General features: G+C 38.9%; 1 protein-coding gene across 1 annotated transcript; it reads left to right on the plus strand.

Annotated features, from left to right (window-relative positions):
* Positions 1-15,309: 15,309 nt before the first annotated feature.
* On the plus strand, positions 15,310-16,248 carry LOC112919831 (olfactory receptor 4F6-like). Its single transcript, XM_025998337.1, has one exon. The coding sequence runs from the start codon at positions 15,310-15,312 to the stop codon at positions 16,246-16,248; it is 939 nt and encodes a 312-aa protein (XP_025854122.1).

The raw sequence follows: 16,248 nt of genomic DNA on the forward strand, positions 1-16,248 counted from the left end.
ATATAAACATGATAACTTACTTTAGGAAATCTTTACTTCCAGAAAATTTTACTGAACATAGCATTTATTTAGCCTCAGAATTAGTAGAATACACTTATCAACTCACATCGAATGTCATAAAGAGTCAGATATGATATAATTTTCCTAATAGTGCCATGATTCCTCTGCTCTCACCTTTCTCGTTGATCAATATCAAAATATCCTTGCCTCTTCTTACATCAGGCTGCTTTATTCTTCATCTGACAAGACAAATGAGAATATTTGAGTTTATATCTGATTGAAGACTCATTTTATTATTTGACCTATCTTGCAGTCTCTTTCTAAAGCAATCTTTAGAGCTCTCAGTTCCTTTCATTGGTTTGGTTCAGTGGTCAACAAACCATGGCCTGTGGGTAAAATCCAGCTCACCACTTATTTTTGTAAATAAAGTCTCATTGGAAGACAGCCATGCCCATTTATTTATGAATTGTTCATGGTTGCAATCACAACAATGGCAGAGCTGTATATTTGTGATAGAGACCATAAGACTCACAAAACAAAAAATATTTACCCTCTGGTCCTTTAGAGAAAAATTTTGTAGAGTTCCCTGGTCCAAATTAGAATCAACTTTTGTTTGGCTTTTTCTTTTTTTTTTCCACTGAGGTTAATTTATTTTTATTTTTTATTGGAGTTCAATTTGCCAACTGATAGCATAACACCCAGTGCTCATCCTGCCAAATGACCCCTCAGTGCCCATCACCCAGTCACCCGAACCCACTGCTCACCTGCCCTACCACTACCCCTTGTTCATTTCCCAGAGTGATGTGTTTCTCATGTTTTGTCACTATCACTGATATTTCCACTCATTTTCTCTCCTTTCCCTTTATTCCCTTTCACTAATTTTTATATTACCCAAATGAAAGAGACCATACAATGTTTGTCCTTTTCCGATTGACATATTTCACTCAGCATTAACACTCTCCAGGTCCAACCACGTCGAAGTAAATGGTGGGTATTTGTCATTTCTAATGGCTCAGTAATATTCCACTGTATACATAAACCGCATCTTTATCCATTCATCTTTCGATTGAAAACAAGGCTTCTTCCAAACATTGTCTATTGTGGATATTGCTGCTATAAACATCGAGGTGCAGGTGTTCCAGCATTTCATTGCATCTGCATCTTTGGGGTAAATCCCCAGCAGTGCAATTGCTGGGTCATGGGGAATATCTATTTTTAACTCTTTGAGGAACCTCCACGCAGTTTCTAAGAGTGGCTGCACCAGTTCACATTCCCACCAACAGTGCAAGAGGGTTCCCCTTTCTCCACATCCTCTCCAACATTTGTGGTTTCCTGCCTTGTTAATTTTCCCCATTCTCAAGTGTGAGGTGGTACCTCAGTGTGGTTTTGATTTTATTTCCCTGGTCGACAGTGATGTGGAGCATTTTCTCATCTGCTTTTTGGCCATGTGTATGTCTTCTTTGGTGAAATTTCTGTTCATGGCTTTTGCCCATTTCATGATTGGACTGTCTGTTTCTTTGCTGTTGAGTTATTTATAGTTCTTGGAACTTCATAAGTTCTTTATAGATCTTGGAACTTCATAAGTTCTTCATAGATCTTGGATACTAGCCCGTTATCTGATAGGTCATTTGCAAATATCTTCTCCCATTCTGTAGATTATCTTTTAGTTTTGTTGACTGTTTCTTTTGCTGTGCAAAAGTTTCTTATATTGATGAAATCCCAATAGTTCATTTTTGCTTTTGTTTCTTTTCCCTTCATGGATGATTCTTGCAAGAAGTTGCTGAGGCCAAGTCATAAAAGAGTGTTGCCTGTGTTTTCCTCTAGGATTTTGATGGAATCTTGTCTCACATTTAGATCTTTCATCCATTTTGAGTTTATCTTTGTGTATGGTGTAAGAGAATGGTCGAGTTTCATTCTTTTGCATGAGGATGTCCAATTTTCCAGCACCTTTTATTGAAGAGACTGTCTTTTTCCAGTGGATGGTCTTTCCTCCTTTGTTGAATATTAGCTGACCATAAAGTTGAGGGTCCACTTCTGGATTCTCTATTCTGTTCCATTGATCTACGTGTCTGTTTTTCTGCCAGTACCAAACTGTCTTGATGACCACAGCTTTGTAGTACAACCTGAAATCTGGCATTGTGATGCCCCCAGCTGTGGTTTTCTTTTTTAATATTCCCCTGGCTACTCAGATTCTTTTCTGATTCCACACAAATCTTAAGATGATTTGTTCCAATTCTCTGAAAAAGTAGACGTTACTTTGATAAGAATTGCATTAAATGTGTACATTGCCCTGGGTAATATTGACATTTTCACAATATTAATTCTTCCAATCCATGAGCATGGAATATTTTTCCATCTCTTTGTGTCTTCCTCAATTTCTTTCAGAAGTGTTCTGTACTTTTTAAGGTATAGATCCTTTCCCTCTTTTCTTAGGTTTATTCCTAGGTATCTTATGAATTGAGTGCAATTGTAAATGGGATTGACTCCTTAAATTCTCTTTCGTCAGTATCATTGTTAGTGTATAGAAATGCCACTGGTGTCTGGGCATTGATTTTGTATCCTGCCACACTGCCAAATTGCTGTTTGAGTTCTAGCAATCTTGGGGTAGAAGCTTTTGGGTTTTCTATGTAGAGTATCATGTCATCAGCGAAGAGGGAGAGTGTGACTTCTTCTAAGCCAATTCGAATGCCTTTAATGTCTTTTTGTTGTCTGATTGCTGAGGCCAGGACTTCCAGTACTATGTTGAATAGCAGTGGTGAGAGTGGACATCCCTGTCTTGTTCCTGATCTTAGGGGAAAGGCTCCCAGTGCTTCCCCATTGAGAATGATATTGGCTGTGAGCTTTTGTAGACGGCTTTTAAGATGCTGAGGAATGTTCCCTCTATCCCTACACTCTGAAGAGTTTTGATCAGGAATGGATGCTGTATTTTGTCAAATGCTTTCTCTGCATCTAATGAGAGGATCATATGGTTCTTGTTTTTGCTCTTGCTGATATGATGAATCACATTGATTGTTTTATGAGTGTTGAACCAGCCTTGTGTCACAGGAATAAATCCTACATGGTCATGGTGAATAATTTTCTAAATGTACCATTGGATCCGATTGGCTAGTATCTTGTTGAGAATTTTTGCATCCATGATCATCAGGGATATTGGTCTGTAATTCTCCTTTTTGGTGGGGTCTTTGGTTTTGGAATTAAGGTGATGCTGGCCTCAAAGAACAAATTTGGAAATACTCCATCTCTTTCTATCTTTCCAAACAGCTTTAGTAGAATAGGTATGATTTCTTCTTTAAACGTTTGATAGAATTCCCCTGGGAAGCCATCTGGCCCTGGACTTTTGTGTCTTGGGAGATTTTTGATGACTGCTTCAATTTCCTCCCTGGTTTTTGGCCTGTTCAGGTTTTCTATTTCTTCCTGTTCCAGTTTTGGTAGTTTGTGGCTTTCCAGGAATGCGTCCATTTCTTCTAGATTGCCTAATTTATTGGCGTAGAGCTGTTCATAATAGGTTTTTAAGATCATTTGTATTTCCTTGGTGTTGGTAGTGATCTCTCCTTTCTCATTCATGATTTTATTAATTTGAGTCTTCTCTCCCTTTTTTTAAATAAGGCTGGCTAATGGTTTATCTATCTTATTAATTCTTTCAAAGAACCAACTCCTGGTTCTGTTGATCTGTTCCACAGTTCTTCTGGTCTCGATTTCGTTGAGTTCTCCTCCAATCTTTATTAACTCTCTTCTTCTGCTGGGGGTGGGGTCCATTTGCTGTTTTTTTCTCTAGCTACTTTAGGTGTAAGGTTAGCTTTTGTATTTGAGTTCTTTCCAGTTTTTGAATGGATGCTTGTATTGCGATGTATTTTCCCCCTCAGGACTGCTTTCGCTGCATCCCAAAGATTTGGAATGGTTGTATCTTCATTCTCATTAGTTTCCATGAATCGTTTTAATTCTTCCTTAATTTCCTGGTTGACCCTTTCATCTTTTAGCAGGATGGTCCTTAAACTCCACGTATTTGAGGTCGTTCCAAACTTCTTGTTGTGATTTAGTTCTAATTTCAAGGCATTATGCTCTGAGAATATGCAGGGGACTATCGCAATCTTTTGGTAGCAGTCCAGACCCGATTTGTGACCCAGTATGTGGTCTATTCTGGAGAAAGTTCCATGTGCACTTGAGAAGAATGTGTATTCAGTTGAGTTTGGACTTAAAGTTCTGTAGATATCTGTGAAATCCATCTGGTCCAGTGTATCATTTAAAGCTCTCGTTTCTTTGGAGATATTGTGTTTAGAAGACCTATCGAGTGTAGAAATGGCTAGATTGACGTCACCAAGTATAAGTGTATTATTATCTAAGTATGTCTTAAGTTTGGTTATTAATTGATTTAAATATTTAGGAGCTCCCACATTCAGGGCATATATATTGAGGATTGTTAAGTCCTGTTGTTGGATAGATCCTTTAAGTATGAGATAGTGTCCCTCTTCATCTCTCACTACAGTCTTCGGGGTAAATTTCAGTTTATCTGATATAAGGATGGCTACCCCTGCTTTCTTTTGAGGACCATCTGAATGGCAAATGGTTCTCCAACCTTTTATTGGTTGTAGGTGTCCTTCTGTCTAAAATGAGTCTCCTGTAAACAGCAAATAGATGGGTCCTGCTTTTTTATCCAGTCTGAAACCCTGCGCCTTTTGATGGGGTCATTAAGCCCATTCACGTTCAGAGTTACTATTGAGAGATATGAGTTTAGTATCATCATGATATCTATTCAGTCCTTGTTTTTGTGGATTGTTCCACTGGACTTCTTCTTAAAGGGGAATTTTAAGAGTCCCCCTTAAAATTTCTTGCAGAGCTGGTTTGGAGGTCACATATTCTTTCAGTTCCTGCCTGTCTTGGAAGCTCTTTATCTCTCCTTCCATTTTGAATGAGAGCCTTGCTGGATAAAGTACTCTTGGTTGCATGTTCTTCTAATTTAGGACCCTGAATATATCCTTCCAGCCCTTTCTGGCCTGCCAGGTCTCTGTGGAGAGGTCTGTGGTTACCCTAATACTCCTCCCCATAAAATCAGGGATTTCTTGTCTCTTGCTGCTTTAACGATCTTCTCTTTATCTTTGGAATTTGCAAGCTTATCTATTAAATGTCGAGGTGTTGAACGGTTTTTACTGATTTTAGGGGGGGTGGGACTCTCTCTATTTCCTGGATCTGAATGCCTGTTTCCCTTCCCAGATTAGGAAAATTTTCAGGTATGATTTGTTCAAATACATATTCTGGCCCTCTGTCCCTTTTGGCGCCCTCGGGAACCCCAATTAAACGTAGGTTTTTCTTCCTCAGGCTGTCGTTTATTTCCCTTAATCTGTCTTCATGGTCTGTTAATTGTCTGTTTTTTCTTCAGTTTCCCTCTTTGCCATCAACTTGTCTTCTATGTCACTCACTCGTTCTTCCACCTCGTTAACCCTCGTCGTTAGGACGTCTTTTGGATTGCACCTCATTCAATTGACTTTTAATTTCTGCCTGATTAGGTCTAAATTCTGCAGTCATGAAGTCTCTTGAGAACTTTATGCTTTTTTCTAGAGCCACCAGTAGCTTTCTAGTAGTGCTTCTGAATTGGCTTTCTGACATTGAATTGTAATCCAGATTTTGTAACTCTGTCGGAGAGGGGACTGTTTCTGATTCTTTCTTTTGAGGTGAGGTTTTCCTTCTAGTCATTTTGCTCAGTGCAGAGTCGCCAAAACAAGTTGTATTGGGAAAAGGAGAAAAAGAGAAGCGAGAAAGAAGGAAAGAATAGAGAAAAAGAAAAAAGAAAAAAGGAAGAAAAAAAGGAAAAAAGAAAAAGAGAAAGAAAAAGAAAGGGGGAAAAAGGGTGGGGGAAGCAAACATAAATCAAAAAGAGAAAAAAATGGGAGTATCTTCTGATTCTGTGTACTTTAAGTCCCTTGACTTCCCCTGGAACTTGTCCGTCTCGCTGGTCTTCTGGGGGAGGGGCCTGCTGTGCTGATTCTCAGGTGTTAGCACTTGGGGGAGCTGCTCTCCCCCTGCCTGGTGCAGGGCTCAGTGGGGGTTGTTTACCCCGTGAGGCCCCAGGAGGAACAACCGCAGTGGCGGGGCCAGCTCTGCAGCCCTGGAGTCAGCTCCCGCAGTAGCTCCGGGGCTCTCTGTCTGCAGGGCCTGGAGGCTCCGGGGCGGGGCCGCTGATCTGCTCAGCTCTGGGCAGGAGCGTCCTTGCTGTCCTGGGCCCTCCCGGCCTCTGCCTGTCCCAGGGGAGGCGGGATCCTGGGCTGTGTCCCGGCGCTCAGTGCTCCGGGGTCTGCGCCGTTGGATTCGTGCTCCTGCCCCGCAGCCCCCTCCGCGGAGCCGCCGCCCGAGCCCCTCCGAGCTGCTCCGGGTCCCGCCGTGCGCGCTGCAGCCCTTGGGGAGCTCGGGGCATCTCCCGGGGCGCAGGTACCTGTTAGTGTCCCCAGGAGCCCGAGGGCATCCCCGCCCTCCTGGGTCCTGCTCTAACTCCCTGAGGGCCCCTTTCCGCGGGGAAGGTTGGTGCAGCTCCTGCTCCTCCGGGACGGGCTCTCCTGTCCTGGGGACACTCGCCCCAGCCTCAGCCCGGCTCCTCGCGGGGCCCCACCCCTTGGAAGCCTTTTGTGTCTTTCTTTCTTTTCCCCGTCTTCCTACCTGATAGAAGCGCGAACTCTTCTCACTGTAGCGTTCCAGCTGGTCTCTCTTTAAATCTCAGGCCGAATTCGCAGATTTTCAGGATGATTTGAATGTTATCTAGGTAATTTGGTGGGGACAGGTGACTTGGGGACCCTACTCTTCCGCCGTCTTGCCCCTCCTCCTTCCTAAGTTTTCTTTTAGGAATTTAATGGTTTCAGGTAATCAATCTATTTTAAATTAATTTTCAAGAATTAATTTTAAAATATGCAATAAAAGAATGTTTTAGCATAGGGGTCTAGTTTCATTCTTTTACACAAGAATACCCAATTAGCACAGCATATGTATAAGAGACGTTTTTTCATTGAATATTCTTGGTTCTTATTTCAAATAGTAGTTGAATGTATATGCTTGGCTTTATTTCTTTTTTTTTTTCCAAGTGCTTTTTTTTAAATAAATTTGTTTTTTATTGGTGTTCAATTTGCCAACATATAGAATAACACCCAGTGCTCATCCCATCAAGTGCCCCCCTCAGTGCCCCCCTCAGTGCCCGTCACCTAGTTACCCCCACCCCCTGCCCACCTCCCTTTCCACCACCCCTAGTATACAATGGAATATTCCTCAGCCATTAGAAACGACAAATACCCACCATTTGCTTCGACATAGATGGAACTGGAGGGTATTATGTTGAGTGAAATAAGTCAATCAGAGAAGGACAAACATTATATGGTCTCATTCATTTGGGGAATATAAAAAATAGTGAAAGGGAATAAAGGGGAAAGGAGAAAAATGAATGGGAAAAATCAGAAAGGGAGACAGAAGATGAAAGACTCCTAACTCTGGCTTTATTTCTGAGCTCTGAATTCTGGTCCATTGTTTTATTTGTCTGTTTCTATGCCAGTACTATCCTGTTGCAATTACTATAGCTTCATAAGTATCTTGAAATCAGGAAGATTGATGCCTCCTGCTTTTTCTTTCCCAGGATTTAACTATTCAGTCTCTTCAGGTTCCATATAAATCTTAGGAGTGTTTTTTCTACTCTGTAAAAAAAAAAAATGCTTTTGGAATCTTAATAGATGTTTCATCAAATTTACAGTTAGCATTCAATACTATGGAAATTTCAACAATACTAATTCTTTTAATCCATGAATACGGAATACCTTTCCATTTATTTGTCCTTTTTTCCCCAGAAATGTCTTATAGTTTCTGAAGTAGTGATTTTTCACCTGTTTGGTAAAATTAATTCCCAAGCATTTTATGGTATTTTTGATGCTATTGTAGAAAGGGCTTGATTTTGTTATTTCTTTTTCAGAAAATATGTTGTCAGTGTACAGAAATGATACTAAATTTTCTATATTTCATATCCTATAACTAAAATGAATTTGTTCATTAGTTCTGTTTTGTTTTGGGGCTTTTTTTAGGAACAGGCAGTGATCCAAACTTGGCCTATTGGTTATAATTTTTCAACTCCCAACCTAGAATAACATTTTTAAGTTTTTTTCTTTTGTTCAACAGTTCATCACAGTCCCATACCACTTTTGTCTGGTTAGAATCCAATATGATTAAAGAATATAATAGTTTCACAAAGATATTTATTTATTCATTTGTCCATTCAATACATTTTTAGTGTTACATGATAGATTTTGGAATAAGTAAAAGATAAATCATTTTGAATGGGAAAGAATCATGAATGCTTATGAGAATACCACCCTTGCATAAAGCCTCTTGCTTGTTCTGGAAAAAAAAATATTTATACATATGGCTCAACTCTCCCATTCCATAAATAAAGGCATCTGCAATAATTGTGGAAGACTTCTCACTCTTCCCAAAAGTGCATATCTAAGTAGGCTCACATTTCCATATTTCCTGATTTATTTTTTTTAATAAATTAATTTTTATTGGTGTTCAATTTACCTGATTTAAATGGTACTTATTTTCTGCCCGTCCACCATGTTATATTGTCTAATATACAGGAGATATTCAAACACTGATCTTTTTTTAAAAAAACTCTCATCACCCAGAAACCCCCATGGCCCAGCGGTTTGGTGCCGCCTTCCGCCGAGGTGTGATCCTGGAGACCAGGGATCCAGTCCCTGTCGGCCTCCCTGCGTGGAACCTGCTTCTCTCCCTCTCCCTCTGTCTGTGTCCCTGCCTCTCTCTCTCTCTCTGTCTCTCATGAATAAATAAATAAAATAATAAATAAATAAAAACTCTCATCACCAAGTAACTCTTCTGATATTTTTTTCCCTTGGGAAAATTAACATGAATCACAGACCTGGTTCCCAGGAGGAATCAATAAAAGGCTAGTTATTAGAGATCTGAGAAACATCAATGGGTCACTAACACCTACTACTACTAATTAACTGTATTCTCATTGGGAAGAAACATATATTTTGTCTTGGATGTGACTATACTACAAAGCAGAAATGAAAATTTTTGAGTTTCTACAAACGCTGCTGCACACCTTAGAATAGAACAGGTGGGTAAAAAAAAATGCTCCTAATGTTGAGTAATGCCACAATAAACTCTCTCTTCTTATACTCGCATTCTACTTTCTGTTTCTTTTCCACTTGTATACTTCCCTTCTGTCACTAGTTATTCCATACTTTTTGAACACTATTCTTACTATTATAATTACAAAATTAAATTATTATCTAAGAAAGAGATTTCTGAAAGAATTAACATTTTTGCTGTCCCTTTGGTGGATTAATATCTCAAGGATCTTGCATCCATCACCACTCCCTTCACCATCTTAAGTGATATTCCATGTTTCCTATTGTGAGGATCAAATATGGTAAATATGTCTTGCCCACCCAATTCCCACTCATGCTTCTAACAGACCACGTAAATGGAAATGATTATTTGCCCTCATCCAGGGAATGCTGGGGTGAGTCAGTTCCCTCCACTTGGCATATCTGACAAAGCTTTTGATGATGTTAGCCAATGACTGAGTCAAGAAGTAGAGGGATAATGATAAGAATGAATATGACTTAATAGAATTAATGTCCATCAGTTGTGAAAAGGACCTCTATTAGAAGCAAGTTAAGATGGTTAAGAGGAGAAATTTTAAAAAATCATGAATATGATACAATGACAGGACATTGGCAAAATGAGTTTTGGACAGCTTTGCTTCCTTGTATTTTCAGTTTTAGTTTGGTTATAAGTGATCTTGCCCCTGAAGGAGTGGGAATTTTCAATCATTAAATTTGAAAGACCTAAGTTCTATCTGATTTTCTGCATTACCTACTTAAAAAGGTTCCTATGTTCTGAATGTTAAAGTCAAAATATCCAGCAAGGATAGCAGCTATCTCTTTTGAGAATTTAGCTCCAAAGAATTTCTGATTCTTTAACATTTTCAAAAAACAGAAAACAACTAAAAATTTTTTAACTGATTTGAATTCACCTTCATTTCATATATACATATATTTTATTTGTGTAACTAAATTTTTTTATTTAAACTCAATTAGCCACTATGTAGTACATAATTAGTTTCAGATGATAGTTTTCAATAATTCGTCAGTTGCATATAATAGCCAGTGCTCATCACACCACATGCTCTCCTTAGTGCCTATCACCCAGTTACCCCATCCCCCCACTCAGCTCCCCTTCAGCAACCCTCACTTTGTTTCCCGGAGTTAATGAGCACTGGGTGTTATTCTGTATGTTGGCAAATTGAACACCAATAAAAAATAAATTTATTGTTAAAAAAAAAAAGAATCTCTCATGATTTGTCTCCCTCTCTGATTTTTTTCCCAGTTTTCCCTCCCTTCCCTATGGTCCTCTGCAGTATTTCCTATATTCCACATATGAATGAAACCATATGATATTTTTATTTTTTTTATTTTTAATAAATTTATTTTTTATTGGTGTTCAATTTGTCAACATACAGAATAACACCCAGTGCTCATCCCATCAAGTGCCCTTTCAGTGCCCACCACTCAGTCACGTCCACCCCCCCATCCACCTCCCCTTCCACCATGCCTAGTTCGTTTCCCACAGTTAGGATTCTTTCATGTTCTGTCTCCCTTTCTGATATTTCCCACGCATTTTTTCTCCTTTCCCCTTTATTCCCTTTCACTATTTTTTATATTCCCAAAATGAATGAGACCATATAATGTTTGTCCTTCTCCGATTGACTTATTTCACTCAGCATAATACCCTCCAGTTCCACCCACGTCGAACCAAATGGTATTTGTCGTTTCTAATGGCTAATATTCCGTTGTGTACATAAACCACATCTTTTTCATCCATTCATCTGTTGACAGACACTGAGGCTCCTTCCACAGTTTGGCTATTGTTGACATCGCTGCTATAAACATCAGGTTGCAGGTGTCCTGGCGTTTCATTGCATCTGTATCTTTGGGGTAAATCCCCAGCAGTGCAATTGCTGGGTCATACATCGGGCAGGTCTATTTTTAACTCTTTGAGGAACCTCCACACAGTTTTCCAGAGTGGCTGCACCAGTTCACATTCCCACCAACAGTGTAAGAGGGTTCCCCTTTCTCCACATCCTCTCCAACATTTGTGGTTTCCTGCCTTGTTAATGTTCCCCATTCTCACTGGTGTGAGGTGGGATCTCATTGTGGTTTTGATTTATATTTCCCCGATGGCAAGTGATGCAGAGCATTTTCTCATGTGCGTGTTGGCCATGTCTATGTCTTCCTCTGTGAGATTTCTGTTCATGTCTTTTACCCATTTCATGATTTTATTGTTTGTTTCTTTGCTGTTGAGTTTAATAAGTTCTTTATAGATCTTGGAAACCAGCCCCTTATCTGATAGGTCATTTGGAAATATCTTCTCCCATTCTGTAGGTTGTCTTTTAGTTTTGTTGACTGTATCCTTTGCTGTGCAAAAGCTTCTTATCTTGATGACGTCCCCATAGTTCATTTTAGCTTTTGTTTCTTTTGCATTTTGTGGATGAATCTTGCAAGAAGTTACTGTGGCTGAGTTCAAAAAGGGTGTTGCCTGTGTTCTCATCTAGCATTTTGATGGACTCTTGTCTCACATTTAGATCTTTCATCCATTTTGAATTTATCTTTCTGTATGGTGCAAGAGAGTGGTCTATTTTCATTCTTCTGCATGTGGATGTCCAATTTTCCCAGCACCATTTATTGAAGAACCGTCTTTCATCTAGTGGATAGTCTTTCCTCCTTTGTCGAATATTAGTGGACCATAAAGTTGAGGGTTCACTTCTGGATTCTCTATTCTGTTCCATTGATCTATGTGTCTGTTTTTGTGCCAGTACCACAGTGTCTTGATGACCACAGATTTGTAGTACAACCTGAAATCTGGCATTGTGATGCCCCCAGATATGGTTTTCTTTTTTAAAACTCCCCTGGCTATTTGGGGTCTTTCTGATTCCACACAAATCCTAAAATAATTTGTTCCAACTCTATGAATAAAGTCCATGGTATTTTGATAGGGATTGCATTAAATGTGTAAGTTGCCCTGGGTAACATTGACATTTTCACAATATTAATTCTTCCAATCCATGAGCATGGAATATTTTTCCATCTCTTTGTGTCTTCCTCAATTTCTTTCAGAAGTGTTCTGTAGTTTTTAGGGTATAGATCCTTTACCTCTTTGGTGAGGTTTATTCCTAGGTATCTTATGCTTTTGGGCGCAATTGTAAATGGGATTGACTCCTTAATTTCTCTTTCTTCAGTCTTATTGTTAGTGTATGGAAATGCCACTGATTTCTGGGCATTGGTTTTGGATCCTTCCACATTGGCAAATTGCTATATGAGTTCTAGCAATTTTGGGTGGAGGCTTTTGGGTTTTCTATCTAGAGTATCATGTCATCGGCGAAGAGGGAGAGTTTGACTTCTTCTTTGCCAAGTTGAATGCCTTTAATGTCTTTTTCTTTCTGATTGCTGAGGCTAAGACTTCTAGTACTATGTTGAACAGCAGTGGTGAGAGTGGACATCCGTGTCTTGTTCCTGATCTTAGGGGAAAGGCTCCCAGTGCTTCCCCATCGAGAATTATATTGGCTGTGGCTTTTTCGTAGATGGCTTTTAAGTTGTTGAGAAATGTTCCCTCTATCCCTACACTCTGAAGAGTTTTGATCAGGAATGGATGCTGTATTTTGTCAAATGCTTTCTCTGCATCTAATGAGAGGATCATATGGTTCTTGGTTTTTCTCTTTTGATATGATGAATCACACTGATTGTTTTACGAGTGTTGAACCAGCCTTGCATCCTGGGGATAAATCCCACTTGGTCATGGTGAATAATTTTCTTAATGTATTGTTGGATCCTATGGCTATTATCTTGTTGAGAATTTTTGCATCCATGTTCATCAGGGATATTGGTCTATAGTTCTTTGTGGTGGGGTCTTTGTCTGGTTTGGGGATTAAGGTGATGCTGGCCTCGTAGAATGAGTTTGGAAGTACTCCATCTCTTTTCTATCTTTCCAAACAGCTTTAGTAGAATAGGTATGATTTCTTCTTTAAACGTTTGATAGAATTCCCCAGGGAAGCCATCTGGCCCTGGACTTTTGTGTCTTGGGAGATTTTTGATGACTGCTTCAATTTCCTCCCTGGTTATTGGCCTGTTCAGGTTCTCTATTTCTTCTTGTTGCATTTTGGTAGTTTGTGGTTTTCCAAAAGTGCGTCCATTTCTTCTAGAATGCCTGATTTTTTGGAGTGTAGCTGTTCATAGAAACCATATGATAATTGTCTTTCTCGATTGACTTATTTCATCCAGCATAATACCCTCCAGTTCCATCCATGTCGATGTAAATGGTGGGTATTCATCTTTTCTGATGGCTGTGTCACATTCCATTGTCATATATACGTGTATTTTATATAATATATATATTGCTATGTTCAGAAGTATAACTACAATGTGTTACCATCTAACACTCTTATAATACCATCAACTATATTTTCTATGCTGTACGTTACATCCCCATGACTTGTTCATTTCATAATCGGAAGCCTATACCTCCCGCTCCCTTCATTCCTCTCTGTCCAACCCTTTGCCACCCTTGTCTCTGGCAACCACCAGTTTCCTCTCTGTATTTATGAATCTATTTCCACCTCTTCATAATTTTTTATTACAAACACATGGCCAACTAGAAAAATACAAAATATACATGATCAATCTTTCCAATATTAAAATTACCTCAAATGTCATTATCCAGTGATCTTGAGATGTTGATGTATATATTTACATATTTTTGTAGTGTATACTTATAAAGAGCATATCATATAATACATACTTGTAAAAAATTTTTGTTGCTTTACAATTTAGTGAACATGTCAACAAATTTAAATTTGCACCATTTATAATAGCACACTCATTCAAATATTAATCTTATCAAATTCCCCTTTATGCATGTCTTCTCATATCTTCTTTTAAATGTGCTTTTAATTTTTCACTTTAGATTAAATAATGAATGAATCCCAACATGTACTTTATACATATGTATATACATCTCCAACTTTTCTACTTATCCATAGTGATAATAGATACTCCCTTTGAAAAAATTATTATAACAATTTTACTCACCTTCAAATAGCATTTTACCTGAACTAACCTTTAACTAAACTTTAACCTTTAACTTTAATGACTCTTCGGGATCCTGTAGTTTTTACATGCTCTTAGTGTACATTGACTAAATATTTTATCTCAGTGAAGACACCATGATCTCTCACTTCTGTGCTTGAATTGCATTACAAATTACTCATTACACATTACTCACTGAGTTCTTACTCGTTACACATTAATGATTAAGAACTCATTAATCCTAGAATAGACCTCTCAAGAGTACAAAATCTCTCAATCCTACCAAAGTACTGAGAAGCCCTTTTTCTGTGTTTTCTGACACTGCCTTTGGGGTCAGGAGGGTCACTTGATTTAAAGTGTATTTCTCGGGATCCCTGGGTGGTGCAGCAGTTTGGTGCCTGCCTTTGGCCCGGGGCGCGATCCTGGAGACCCAGGATCGAATCCCACGTCGGGCTCCCGGTGCATGGAGCCTGCTTCTCCCTCTGCCTGTGTCTCTGCCTCTCTCTCTCTCTCTGTGTGACTATCATAAATAAAAAAAAATTTTTTTTAAATTTAAAGTGTATTTCTCCAAGTGATTCGTTGCGGTCACAAGTATTGTGAACAATCAGAATACTAAGCCTTTTCATTTTGTGTAAGCATTCCTCTTAGATTCAACACTCTTTCACTCATTGTCTGGTGACTATTCTATGAGTGATTAATGCCTGAGATCTCACAAGTGTAAGTAAAAGAATAATCAGAGAGTACATTCTATTAGAATATATGCATACAACTGTGATTAACTGAATATTCAAAGTATGGCTGACTATTCATGATACAAAAGCTATTTTCTTGAATATATATGAAAAAGACTAAATAAGCACAATGAGCATGGTAAAGAGGCTTGCTACCAGAAGGTATTTTTTTTTTTTTGCTCTTAATTCCTCCATATTTCTAAATAATATTGTTTCCTTCTCTCTCCAGTCTAACTTTTGATTATCTCATTTCTCCTACTCATTTATCTTCCTTTCACCTGCCCTCTCTGTATGTTTTCCAATAGTACATTTTGGCATTTGCAACAGAGTTCCTACAAAAGCATTGATAGGCAAACAACATATCAGTGTTCAGTTCCCATAGTTCTCAGCTCTTCCTTACTTTCTACCCTCAGAATACTTCAGCATCTTCTCTACTGATTGAGCCAATGGATGCAGCAAATGACTCTGTGGTATCTGAATTTGTATTGATTGGACTTTCAAATTCATGGGAGATGCACCTTTTTCTCTTTTTGTTCTTCTCTGTGTTCTATGTGGGAATTATCTTGGGAAACCTCTTCATTGTGTTCATGGTAATTATTGACTGTCATTTACACACCCCCATGTACTTCTTACTGGCCAATCTCTCCCTACTTGATCTAGGTTTATCATCTACTACAGTCCCCAAAATGATCTCTGATCTTTTCACTGACCACAACATCATTTCCTTTCCAAAATGCATGATACAGATATTTTTTATTCATGTCACGGGTGGAGTTGAGATGGTGCTGCTCATAGCCATGGCATATGACCGGTACACTGCAATCTGTAAGCCTCTCCACTACCTGACCATCATGAGCTCCAAAATGTGTGTCTCCTTTGTAGCGGCTGCCTGGATAGTGGGGATAGTTCACGCTGTATCTCAGTTTGTTTTTGTCATAAACTTGCCCTTTTGTGGCCCTAATGAAGTAGATAGTTTTTACTGTGATTTTCCTCGGGTCATGAAACTTGCTTGTGTAGACACTTATAAGCTAGAGTTTGTAATCATTGCTAACAGTGGGTTTATATCCATGGCTACCTTCTTCTCTTTAATTATATCCTATATCTTCATTTTGGTCACTGTCTGGAAACGTTCTTCAGGGGATTTATCCAAAGCATTTGTCACACTGTCAGCTCACATCACTGTAGTGATTTTGTTTTTTATGCCATGCATGTTTCTCTATGTGTGGCCTTTCCCTACAACATCACTGGATAAGTATTTATTCATTGTGGACTTCGCTATCACACCCCTCTTGAATCCTGCCATCTATACGTTAAGAAACAAAGACATGAGAGTGGCCATGAGAAGACTGGTCAAAAGGATTGTGGGTCTTCATGGGATCTCATAA

Source organism: Vulpes vulpes, chromosome 15 (assembly GCF_048418805.1).
Source record: "Vulpes vulpes isolate BD-2025 chromosome 15, VulVul3, whole genome shotgun sequence".
Lineage (NCBI taxonomy): Eukaryota > Metazoa > Chordata > Mammalia > Carnivora > Canidae > Vulpes > Vulpes vulpes.

Bases quoted from the DNA above. Each gene is read 5' to 3' on its own strand.
- LOC112919831 (XM_025998337.1), top strand. From the start codon at position 15,310: ATGGATGCAGCAAATGACTCTGTGGTATCTGAATTTGTATTGATTGGA.